Raw genomic sequence first — 13,801 nt, forward strand, 5'->3', positions numbered from 1 at the left:
AGTGGATTATACTGTTTAATTTAAATCTTTAGTAAAAAATGTTCATCTTGTGGTTTAAAAAAAGCCATTATGGCAGAATTTTTCACCCAACTTTAACTGAAAGAAGTATTGTTTGCTAGTTGAGCCTAAACAGCCATTGATTTTTCTCTTTCTAGCTGTTGGATGCCGAGAATTTCGCTGTCTAAACAGCTTTTGCATATCACAGGATTTAATATGTGATGGTGTTAATCACTGTGGAGATAATAGTGATGAAACCAGTCATGCCCTCTGTATTGGTAAGAATACCTCTTTTAAATATTAAGTATATTTTGAATACTTCTTTTAAATATTAAGTATATTCAAAACATTTCTGGAAATATAATAAAACTAGAGAGAGAGAGAAGTACATGTTTAGTGTACTTATCTGGAAGTAAGAGTTATTATATGTTTAAGTTGATGAGCAGCTACAAGTCAAAAGTTCTTTCAAGTGTGCAGAGTGTTGCATTGCATTATGGTTTTCTTATTAGAAATAAATATTACTGCAACTGATGAAATGGTAAAATAAAACTTTATTGAAAGTATATAGTAAGAATTAAGAAATAAAAATATAATATAAGAAGAAAATATACATAAGTTATTAAAATACTCTATATAAACAAATAAATACCAAAATAAATATACTGAAAGTGATGAAAATATAAAGAGTAAGAGCGTTAAAACAAATATATACCAAGTAGCTTTTGGAGCGATGTACCCCTTTATCAACTTAGACAAGAAGGTATGACACGCGTTATTAAACCCTGCAGAGGTGTAACATTGGTGAAAACCAAACTAATGCCTGATTGGAGACAGTAAAATAAAAAAAGGGAAGGGGGAAGAAAGGGAAAAGAAGAAACAAACATCAGCCAACAGACTGCAGAGGTAGGATGACACATTGGCCCTGTTACCAGCTTGCCATTTCTCATGTTGCAAAATGACTGCATCAATAATAGGGTGTATACAGGTCCCACAATTGTGATTAATGTTGGAACCTGCCACAGCTGTATGGAGCACTTCTAACCAGCAACGATGATGAGCATCGTGTACACGGTTCAAAATTTCAGCATTATAATGGATTACAGCTCACACCAATAATGTTTTGGAATAGCAGAGCGCGCAAAATTAGCCTGACAAATAGCCCTCATGCTCCAGAATAAGATTACAATGTCTCTGCTCAGATTCTCCAGTGAAACAAACTCCACAATCTGGACAACTAATCCAATAGACTGAATCTGCTAGTTGCAGCAAGGGAATGATCATCCAGAAACAATTTACTGCAACTTCTTGCGTGGGAGCTGAACACAACCGATATGGTAGATACAAAAATAAATGGTATTGAAAGTAGGAAATCTAAAGTAAAAAATATTCAGTTATCTGAATGAAAAGTTTGATTCAAGAAAGAAATATTACATTAGATAAGACTACTATTTGTTTCAGGAATGTAATTTCATTCAAGTGTTAACTGTTAATGAACAATAAACTGGGCTGTTGTGTATAGAGAAAATTGAAAAGCATTGAATTGTTTTTGAAAAGAGAATAACATATAGAAAGACACAAACTGTACCTATGTTTTCTCTTTCTATAATACCAAAACAAAGTAACAACATGAAAAATAAGAGAGTGGGGGAAGACAGTCACTATTTGTGAATACAAGAAATATAGGTGATGTAGATAGATCTGATGATTACTGTGTTGGTTATTTATCCATAGGAACAATTTGGTATTCAGATGTGCTCCGAGACATCAAGTTTGCAAGATTTTGAAAGTTTTAAGAAAAACCACACACACACACACACACGCTGGACGACCTCCACAAAAGGGGAAGTCACGCAGAGGTTCCTCCCCGATCTACAACAAATATACCCACAGTATCCGGTATGGCTTTGCCCTGGATTGTACAGCACATATCTCCTAACAGGACATGGAGCGATTCGCCACAAATTACACCTTCTCGGACTCGAAAACAACCCAATGTGTGCATGTGACTCTGTGGAGACCTGGGGACACCAGATGTATGACTGCGAATTTTATGAAGATCTTCGTGTTGAATTAATCATCCAAGTGCACCTTAATCCCAAAAACCGGGAACACTACTTACTGGAAGATGAAGCCTCATATATAGCATTCACCAAGTTTGCCCAGAACCTGTATGCTAGACGCTTGACCATTCCTCTGCCTGCAAACTTCGAATAGATGTGTCAAACAAAGCTTCTCAGAGACCCCCAACCAGATGTCATGTTTTACTGCTTGATCCTTCGTGCAAGGCAAAACTGGAACTCTTATCAGAAGTGACAAAACTCCACTTCCCAGAACATTGACTAACGGACGGGACAACAGTCCCACGAATGACTCCCAACTGTGACATTTTGCACAACCTATTCAGCCAAACCAACATTGGATTGCCTCTGCTGGGCCTCAAGTTTTTCTGGATGGTGTGGACCTGACCCTACGGTCTGGTTTGCTCCCACTCATGCACACAGGCCACATTGGCAACCTGAGCCAGCTCCCTTGTTTGGCTCACTGTCTTACCTGTTCCTGGCAGAGCGGGGAGGGGACAGTTTGCTGTCCCCTTCTCCCCTATTTCTTCCCTCTGGTGGGGCATGGGCATGCCCCACTGTAAACCGGAGTTGCCTTCCTTTCGGCTCCATATTTCTGTCTATCTCCCCCCCCCCCCCCAGTCTTCAGCCTTCACCCCACTCTATCTGACAGCAACGTGAACATGCCCCAGACAATCTAAAATCGCCAATCTAAATAAATTTTGCCCAACATTTTGGACTTCTAGCGCTCCCCGCGACGCGTACGCGATTTTTTTATTTTTTATTTTATTTTTTTATTTTTTAGGTCCTAGCCACTGAAATCTCAGGAAATTAGGTGGCAGGACCTGCCAGAGTGAACTATATACTAGTGAGTACCTGGTCTGCCTCCACGGGGCGAAAGTGGGACGTCGGCCTCAGTAGGGGTCTGGCGGCTAAATGACCAGATGAACAACGGTACAAGGTATCACACATATACAAAGTCCATACACTTTTGAATCTCTGGCTTTTCCAGTCAACTGGTTCACCCACAATGTAAACTACGTGGAGATGGGGGAAACCCCTGGTGCCGCTTGACCCTAAACACACTTTACACTTTACTTTACACTTTACATACACACAACACAATTAAATTTAATATGTCTAAAAAGGTTTTAAAATGTTTCAACCTGCTGTTTTATATATTAACTCATGCATATCAAAAATAAGTTTTGAACATTTCAGGTAGTCAATTTTTTGGAATTTAGAGCTGGACTGCATGGAGAAGACAGTGAAATAATACTAGACAGCAATGGGTTAAAGAAGGCTCAGTATTTAAAGTGTTAAATATTCATATAAAAAAAATTGCATAATGAGACTCCTGGTTAGAAGCATAAACAAAAATTTTTTTATAGGAAGATCAGTTTTAATGTACGAGATGCTACCCAAAATTTCCTGAAATTTAATTTAAAATAAATTAGACATGCCTTGGGTCTTATTCGCCACCTTTTAAGCATTCCCCTTGAGAGTGTAAACACTGATCCCAGAGCTTCTCCCATGATTTGAATGCATCCTGAAAGTCCTTCTTCGTCATAGTGTTTAGCACTGCTTGCTATTCAGCTTATTTTGGATATCCTCTATGGAGTCAGATTTTTGACCCTTCAGCTTGTTTTCCATTCTTGGGAAGAGGAAGAAGTTGCAGGAGAGTAAGTCTGGCGAATAAGGGGGGGTTGGGGACGATTGTCACGTTGTTGGATGCCAAAAACTGCGCCACAGCAAGAGATGTGTGGGCCAGTGCATTGTCATGATGAAGGACCCAGTTCTTTGTGTGTCACTTCTCCTCCTGGCAGCTTCCCTTAACCGCCTCAGGATGTTGCAGTAGAACTTTGCATTGACAGTCTGGCCAGGAAGGACAAATTCCTTATGGATAATCCCATCAATGTCCTAAAAAACAGATCAGCATGGACCTTCACATTGCTCCTCACTTGTCGGGCTTTCTTCGGTCGGAGAAAAAATGGGCTCTTCCACTGGGATGATTGTTGCTTGGTTTCTGGATTATACCCAACTCTTGTCACCTGTGAAGACCGTAGAAAGGAAGTTTTGATCACTCATGGCCTATTCTTGAAGATCTAACTTCCATGCGATACTGCTTTTGGTCTTCACTCAGTAATTATGTCACGAACTTGGCCTCAATCCTTCTCATGTTCAACTCATCTGACAAAATCCACTGACTCGTGCCGTACGATAGTCCTACAATTCCACAAATGTTGTGGATCGTCTGCCTGCGGTATCATGGATCACCACCCGAACTTTTGCGACATTTTCCGGTGTGGTGCTCGATGATGATGGACACCCAGAGCGATCGTAGTCATCAACTGACATTCAACCATTTTTAAAACGGTTGAATGTTAAACACTTCCACCTAGCAGTTCTTTTATCTGCATATTTTTAATGCATGAAGAATCACTGCTGATAATCAGATTGAGCATTGCTCTCTTGTTGCTTCTCTAACATGCTACTGTAGAAAAGTCATCCAGTAACTTCACAAAAGTCTTGCTAACATGTGATTGATCAACCCCCCCTAAAGTTCCAGTCAATATCTGGAAAGTTAAAATCCCCCATTATAAGACATTTTGATTTACTGGCCCACTCTTTCTCTGTACAGTTGTTCATTCTACCCATCAGTCATTTGGCCTGTAACACATTCCTACTCTCATTTTTGTTTTCTCAGTGCTGTTTCACACCAAACTAAATTAACATTGCACTGATCACCCATGCAAACTGCCTGTTTTAGATTCTGTGCTTCTTAACTGATTGGTATCAATTTCCCCCATCTGTATCCTGTCCTGACTGTCCTTTTTGTATATGTTGTACTCCCCATATTCAAACTCTGCATCCCTTATATCTGAGTGACAACTTGTTTCCGATATCCCTACAATCTCTTCGTTTGGAGTGTGTACACCAATGCTCCTATCATTGGTGTACATGCAAGTATACATGCACCTGTTCTTGCTCTTAGTTACCCCAACACTTTAAATTCAATGGAAAAGTTTGGTGAAACATAAGCAGTCGCTCTTGACATTTCAAAGGCTTTTGATCGTGTTTGGCATAAAAGTCTTCTAAATAAGCTTTTATCTTTTGCTTTTCCAACTGATTTTTGTAATTGGATATCCAGTTTTCTCTCTGATCGATCATTGTGGGTGATGGTAGTCTTCTAACTTCTCCACTAATGCTGGTGTCCCCCAAGGTTCAGTTCTTACTCCCACTCTTTTCCTCTTGTGCATTAATGACCTTCTTCCATTGACTGGAAACCCTTTCCATAGGTTTTTTTTTTTTTTTTTTGCTGATGATAGCACATTGCATTCCACCTTCCAGTTCAAGAAATCTTGTCCTGCTCAAACAGCTTCAATTCCTTAAATGCTGATCTCCAGGTAATTCTCCATTGGGGGCAAAGATGACCTAGTCGATTTCAATCCTTCTGAAATTCAGTTCTATCTTATATCTTGTCAAAAGGATTCTTCTGGTTCTATGCTTATCTTCAATGACACTCCGATTTGTAGGCAAGATCATATATCTCAATTGGGGATTACCCTGACTTCTTATCTCTCTTGGCATGACTATACTACAAATATTGCTCCTTCTACATCTAAAAAACTGGGTTTTCTCTTTTGTTCTCAGGGTTACTTTTCTTCCAAACAGCTGTTCACTCTGTAAAAATCGCAAATCTGCCCTACCATGGTATACTGTTCCCACATCTGGGACTGTGCCCCAAAGCCTCTCTCAGGCTTTCAGATTTCGTTCAAAAGAGGGCAGTTAGGTTAATTAATGACTCATCCCTAACAGACTCTCCACTCTGTCTTGTAGGTGTTCTGTTTCTGCTGCATGCCTTTTCTATAGATACTTCCTTGGTTGATACACGTGCTGCAGCTCCAAATTCAAACTCAGAGAACCAACCTTTCTTCTTCCTCATTTATTCACTCAACTTCCGTTTTCTGGAACAACCTTCCTTCATACATATTTCCAGAAAATTGCAATCTAAAGAAGTTCAAGTCTAATGACAACAAATATCTTCTTTCATCTTCACAACACCCAACCCATGCACAGTACTAGGTACTATAGATTCTAATACCTCTCATGTTTGGGAGTATTCATTAAAAAAAAAAATATGTATATATCCCACAGCAGACCTTGAAATCCTAAATTCTTTGGTTTCCGTGCTGCTGCATGTTCCAATGGAAGCAGTGTAAGAGTCTTTTACTTCTGCCTGCAGCTATTGGTCTGTGTATCTTCTTAAACTAGCAGTTAGGTGCATATAAATTCCATTGAATTTATATGCACCTAACACTGTACTATTAGCATTAGCAAATATTCTTGCTCCATTTCTATTTGTATCACATTACTGTAGAAGCAGTCTCCTGTTAGCAAGTACAGACTATGTTGAGAAATGTTGTGCCCTGTGAGCTTTGCACAATCTCTCCATGGCCAATTTGATTGACAAGGCTCTCATCGTGTACTCCCTTCTACTGTGTTTGGGCAGAATTGCAAGACACTTTCAAATTTAACCATAACTCGTGACTTTTTCCCAATATTGCTTTGTACTTGTTAAGTAAATCCTCACATCTCGTACTCTTAATGTCATTAGTGCCAATGTGCACAGCAATATCACTATTTGTGCCCTTAAATGTTGATATCCACTCTACAACATAAAAAAAACAATGTTTTTTTATGTTGTAGAACATAAAAAACATAAATAAACATAAGTCTTAAACATAAATAAGATACATAAAAAAAAAAGCAAAAAAAAACATCATCATCATCAACTTTTTCTCCTAGTGGACAAATTCCCTGGTCTTATTCAACCTATACTTTTTGCACAATATATTTCCCATTTCTCTGATGTCAGAGTCACTGACAGTAGCTACCTCTTGTGGGAATAGTGCATTTTGCCTTGGGAGTTGCCACTCTCTTTCTTGAATTGCAATCTCTAGCACTGAGGTGGGCAGCTGAGAGCTTGATGGGGGCCCAACTTAATTCCTTAGGGGCATCCACCTTGTTCTTCAAGCTCTCATAAATTCCCATTAGAACACTGAGTTGATAGACACTCTTTACATCGAACATTGGTATCAATACACAAAGACATCTTTGCTGTATCATGTCACATTCTAGATAGATCTGGAAACATCAGACAAGTAGTACATTTTGTGAGGCTATGATTCGGAGGATAGCTGGCCCTCCTGTGTTCTCTCCAGTGCCACAGCACTCCACTAGTTTGAGCTCTTTGGGTTGCTGCTCTGGTCTAAGACATGACTTACATTCAGTTTAATTGAGTATACTACACTAAACTATTATAACATAACTTATTTGTAATAACAATAATACCATGAACCGGTTATGTAGCATTATTACCTGTTAAGTTTACGTTATTGAATATATGTATTACGATATATTGACAAGTGCAAAGTACTGCATATGGGTAGTAACCCCAGAGAAATGTATCAACTGCGTGGTACTACACTCAAGGAGGTGGAGAATGAAAAAGACCTGGTGGTAATTGTGCAGTCTCATATGAAGTTTTCTGAGCAGTGCAGATAGGCTACCAGAGCTGTTCGTGGGGTATTGCCAATGATATACAGGAATTTTGCTAGCAGGGATAAGGAGGTGGTTATCCCTTTGTATAAGGCAATGGTCAGGCCACACCTTGAGTACTGTATAAAGGTCTGGAGGCTTCATTTTAGGAAGGATCTAGAGTTACTAGAACAAGTACAGAGAAGGGCAACAAGACTCGTGAGGGGAACAAAGGAGAAAGGCGTGTTCTTACGAAGGAAGGCTTAAGTTCTGCAAATTGCAGTGTCTAGAGCAGTGGTTCTCAAGAGTTTTTTTTTCTGGTGGCCGCAAAAATGGCCACTCGACTTAGCTGGTGGCAGCACAATTCATTTTTTATTAAGACATTCATTTTACTGAGAAAAATGATAGTTAGATGGAATTTATATGCATATAAAATAGTAATAGTAATAAGAAGTAATTTAAGATTCTATCCTGAGAGTTTGCTGAGAAACATATATATTTTTGAGTTTTGTAGAACAATATCATGTAAAATTGTAACTACTGTAATACTTTGCTATTAAACTGCAGATATAAAAATAAATTAAAAAATATTGGATAGGTGGCATTTAAATTTCTAAATTTTTTTCCCATATGTAACCGAATTATATGAAGAAAGAATATATAGAACTTTTATTATTAATTGTGCTGGTACTCTGGATGAACAGTCATGTCTCATACTGTTGAATATCACTTTTATAAAAATCCATATATTTTATTGTATATAAATAAATTTTTTAATGTTGGAATTTAATAAATAAAAAATATATATTTATGAAAATGTCTGGTGGCCACACAGAAATCTCTTGGTGGCCGCATTTGAGAACCACTGGTCTAGAGACTAGGCACCTGCGAGGTGATCTAATTGAGCTGTATAAGGCCTTGAATGGTTTTGAGCAGGCATCAATGCTGATGGGATACATCAGAGGTTCCCAAACTTTCTCGATTCACGGCACCCTTAGTGTCCCAGTAATTTTTTCCTGGTGCCCCTAGACCAATTCTCTCTCTCTCTCTCTCTCTGTGCATGTGCTTGCATGCGTGTGTAATATTAAAAAAAATATGTTATATGATAGTTATTATAATAATATGCATGGTTTTGTTAAGGGGAAGTCTTGCCTGACCAATTTGATTGGATACTATGATGCAGTCACAAAAGAACTGGATGAAGGGAATAACTTTGATATTATATACTTGGATCTTAGAAAGTCTTTTGATACTGCTGCACATGGAAGACTGCTACACAAATTGGAGCAGTGTGGCATTGAAGGCAAATTGCTGCTATGGATAAAGGGGTGGTTGAGGGGGAGCAGACAGAGAGTGGTAATCAATGGACACTGCCCATCGTGGACTAATGTTATTAGTGGAGTCCCTCAGGGTTCAGTGTTTCATTATTGTTTTCTGTATTTATAAATAATATTGATGATGGTATATCATGTGGCTATCCTGTAGTATCAGTACACAACAAATACCTTTTTTTTCCTGGCTGATGCCTGAAAAAAAAAAAAAAAACTCTTCACCACATCCTTTATTATAAAGGGAGTGGTGAAGAAACTCTTATTCTCAATAACTAAACATTAATAGTGAAATTTCCAATCACAATTCGGTACTTAATTTTTCAAAATGTTAATTTGCAAAAAGACATGAAATTGAATTAAAAATGTGAATTTATGATTTACTAATAGAAGAGTATGAAGGAAGAACAAGATTATGTACTGAAAAATTTTTAAAAGAATTATATCAGTAATATACTCTTAATTTTATTTCATCTTGAATTTGCATTACAATGTAAATTAATTTGTCTTCCTTATAATTATCTTTTTCATATTTATTTATCTAGATGAAAGTTCCACAAGTCAGATTCTAGGATTAGGGATAAGTGTTTTTGTAGCCATTATTGTCAGCATTTTTGCGGTATGTTCATTGTGTGTGGTGGGAATTGCCATATGTATTTGCCGAAGGGATCGCCATCAAGATCTACAGCCTCCAGCACAGCATGCATCACATCCTTTAACAACTGGACATCCACCTTATCCCAGTAAGCGTGTAATGCCACCTTTCTTTTTCTCATCTGTTTTTAACCTTTTCCTGTTTTTTTTTTTTTTTTTTCCCCGTTTTATTCAAAAATAGTTTATTTAGGAAACAGTTTGAAAACTTATGCAAAAACAAAAGTTTGCGCATTCAGTTGAAGTAATGGAGAATGTGTAGAATTATTTTGTAAATTTTGTGGAATGGTTTCAATGACCAATAATATTTAAGAAAATCCAGAAGGCAGACTAATTCTCTTTTTTCAGTCAGTTAAAATAAAGAATAAAGCACTTCTACTTGCATGGAACTGAATATCTGCTTATTTCCAAGTTGTAATCAGGCATTTTGTGATAATACCTGCCACTTCTTCAGTGATTACTGTTTTTGCTGGTCTCGAGTGCAGAGTGATATTAGTGACCACAGTGCCTTTCTATGGCGATTATCTTTCACTCGCATCCATAAATATGGTTCTGAGTTTCACAAGTCTGTTAACTCATGTATCTGAATTAAATAAGGCTAATCATGTTCTCTCCTAGAAAGGGAAGTCTGCTTTATTTAACCCTTCTTAATTTTTTTTTTTTGTTTGTTTAAACTTTCTCTCTTTTATTCATTTGGATCACTGGATGGCACCTCTTGCCTCTGTGTGGTGAGGCTGGTAACCTAGGAGAAAAAGAATTTCCTAGCGCCAGAAAAGAGCATAATGTGAATAACTCTCACTATAAATTCTCTAGGTTGCCAGACAGATGCATCCATACAATTAAAGAAAAAAGTATGATCACTGCGGTAATGGCAAATGTCAGAAAACTTCACTGAAACCTATTCATTTCTAACTTTCTCAATCATTCACTGCAATAGTGAAAATCTAATTAGCAAACTCTCTCTTCTCTCCATTTAGATTTCAAAAGGAATTAGAAAGCATAGCCAGATCTCCAAGATCTGTTTAAAAAAAAAAAAAAAAAAAACTTGGCTCAGGAGACCCAATTCCTCATTGACAGCTCATTGACTGCTCCAACACTAAACATTTTGCATGACTCTTGAATATTAACTTTTTGTTTGCAAGATTACTAGTAACAGTGATGTTGCACAAAACACCTCCAGTGGAATGACCTTGGATAGGCATCTATTAGATGTGCCTGAAAAGATCTTGAAAGAGTTTAAAAGGTGTAATTTAGGTCATGAGAATCTCCACTAGAAAGTTGGCTTTCATTAAGGCTTGGTATGCAGTTGTTTTTATCCATTTAGTCACAGCGACTTTTGGAGACTTTGTGAAAATCTCCAAAAAATCTACTACTACTACCCACATATCTTGTGGGTAGTAGTAGTAGTAGTAGTGGCATGTGATGCAAGAAAGCAAGTGTATGAGCTTATGCAGCATCAGCCAAAAAAAAAAAAAAAAAAAATCACACCATCCACTCCAAATGCCTGTCCAGTTTCTCCTTAAATTTATTCAACCTATCAACTTCCACAACGACAGATGGAAGTTTGTTCCAGCAATTAACTACCCGCTGGCTAAAGGCAAATTTCCGCACATCTATTCTACATCTGTCTTTTCTTAATTTGAATTTATGCCCCCTTATGTTCGTAATTTGAACAAGTGGAAGGATCCCTTCATTCCCCTCACCAATCTTGTTGCCCTTCTCTGTACACGCTCAAGTAAATCTACATCCTTCCTAAAATGAGGCCTCCAGACCTGTACGCAGTACTCAAGGCGTGGCCTGACCATTGCCTTATACAGAGGGATAATCACCTCCTTTTCCCTGCTAGCAAAATTCCTGTATATTATTGACAAAACCCCATGACCTGCCCTGGCAGCCTGTCTGCATTGCTCAGAAAACTTCATATCTGACTGCACAATTACTCCCAGGTCTTTTTCATTTTCTACCATCTTAAGTGTAGTACCACACAGTTGGTACGTTTCTCTGGGGTTACTTCTACCCATATGCAGTACTTTGCATTTGTCAAGGTTAAACTTCAGTTGCCACTTCTTAGCCCATCTGCCCAAATTATCTAGATCCTGTTGCAGTAGCACACTGCCATTACTGTCATTAACAACCCTGCCAACGTTTGTATCATCTGCAAACGTCGACATTAAGCCTGATATACCTTCATCAATATCATTGATAAATATACAAAACAACAGTGGACCTAATACCGAACCCTGTGGGACTCCACTAATAACATTAGTCCAAGAAGAGCACCACCCATTGATTACCACCCTCTGTCTTCTCCCACGTAACCATCCTTTTATCCATTGTAGCAACTTACCATTAATACCATTCTGCTCCAATTTGTACAATAGTCTTCCATGCGCAACAGTGTCAAAAGCTTTCCTGAAATCCAAATATATGATATCAAAATTATTTTTTGAATCCAGTTCCTTTGTAACCACATCATAATATCCTATCAAATTTGTCAGACAAGACTTTCCCTTAACAAACCCATGCTGTGTCTGAATTATTGCTGCAGTCTTGTCTAGATGATCCTGCAATGCATCTTTAACCAGTGACTCCATTATTTTACCCGGAACAGAAGTTAAACTAACTGGTCTGTAATTACTCGTGTCACCCTTCGATCCCCCTTTGTGAATTGGGGATACATTTGCACATCTTCAGGGTGAGCTGCCTCCATGCTGTCCGGTCTTCAACAGCTTCTTTCAAGTCCTTCATTCTCATGGCAGTGTCACTGTTGATGGTGTCAAGCCAGTGTGCTCTTTGCTGATCTCTTCCCTTTATTCCACTGACCTTTCCTAGCATTATCGATTTTTTCCAATGAGTTGGATTGCATTATGTGACAGAAAAAGGTCAATCGTAGCTTAGTGATCTTGGTTTCTAGTGATGTTTCTGACTTGATGCGATCCAAAACCACTCTGTTCATAACTTTCGCTGTCCATAGTATGCATAGCAGTTTTTTCTCCAGCACGAGAGTTCAAAAATGTCAAGTTTTCTTCTGTCCGCTTTTTTCATTGTCCAGGTTTCACACCTGTAAGCTGTTATGGGAAACATTATAGCATAAACCATTGTAATCTTTGTTGTAAGCCTGACATCTTTGTCTTTCCAGATCTTTTCCATGCTCATCATTGCACTACAGACGAGTGAAATTCTTCTTTTAATTTCAGGGCCAGTCAATCTTAGATCCAAGAAACATGAAATCCCGGATAGATTCAACTTCTTCATTGTTAATTTTAAGCTGCAGTCCCACTTTCTCACTCTCATCTTTAACCATTAAAATCAATTGCATTAGATCTTCCACATTTTTTGCAAGCAGAGTTGTAAATCTGCATATCTTAAATTATTGATGTTTCTGCTGCCGATGTTCACTCCAATTTTTGACTCATCCAGGTATACTTTTCTCATAACTGATTCTGTAAAAAAATTAAATAGAAATGGAATAAGATACAGCCCTGTCACACACCTTTTCTGATTTTAAACCAGTCTGTTCTGACAGTTGCTTCTTGGTTGATGTACATTGATCTTATTAGCTTAACGAAGTGTGGTAGTACCCCCAGTTCTATCAAAGAATTTGACAATTTTTCATGTTCAAGACAATCAAATGCTTTGGTATAGTTGATGAAGCACATGTATACATCTTTCTGAAATTCATGGGCTTTTTTCATGATCCAATGGATGTTTGCGATGTGATCATGAGTGCCTTTACCTTTGCGGAAACCAGCTTGAACATCAGGTGGCTCTGTTTCTGTGATTCTATACAATCATGTTTGAATGATTTTCAATAGAATCTTGCTTGCATGTGATCGCAAGGCTACTGTGCAGTAGTCGAGCAATTTTGGGTGTCTCCCTTCTTCAGGATTGGAGAAGGTGCCTTTCTTATGTTTAACTTCAACAATTTCTCCTCCACTTTGCTCTCAGTTATTACAAGATCATTAAGCACCCTTCTACAATTTGATGATTAGACCGGGGTTCTCAAGTGTGGCCACCAAGACATTTCTGTGCGGCCGCCAGACAATTTTCATAAATATCAATTTTTTATTTATTAAATTTCAACATTAAAAAAAATAAATAAAATATCATATGGACTTTTATAAAAGCAATATTCAATGGTATGAGACACAATTGTTCATCCACATACCAGCATTTAATAAATGCACTAGATTATGTTATGTGCGGAATTGTGCAGCCACAATTGTG

At 37.9% G+C, this 13,801-nt stretch overlaps 1 protein-coding gene across 2 annotated transcripts in view; it reads left to right on the forward strand.

Annotated features, from left to right (window-relative positions):
- The window catches only part of LOC150080878 (neuropilin and tolloid-like protein 2), a 168,787-nt gene that overhangs the window by 123,101 nt on the left and 31,885 nt on the right, over window positions 1-13,801 (forward strand). Inside the window, exons 4-5 of one of the 2 annotated variants that reach the window (XM_090381189.1) lie at window positions 156-275; window positions 9,469-9,666. In XM_090381189.1, the coding sequence (XP_090237315.1) occupies window positions 156-275; window positions 9,469-9,666 (318 nt within the window). The remainder of the gene's footprint in view (window positions 1-155; window positions 276-9,468; window positions 9,667-13,801) is intronic. The other variant, XM_090381190.1, reaches the window with a different exon arrangement.

This window comes from Mastigoproctus giganteus, chromosome 9, assembly GCF_048544385.1.
Source record: "Mastigoproctus giganteus isolate SK-2022 chromosome 9, ASM4854438v1, whole genome shotgun sequence".
NCBI lineage: Eukaryota > Metazoa > Arthropoda > Arachnida > Uropygi > Thelyphonidae > Mastigoproctus > Mastigoproctus giganteus.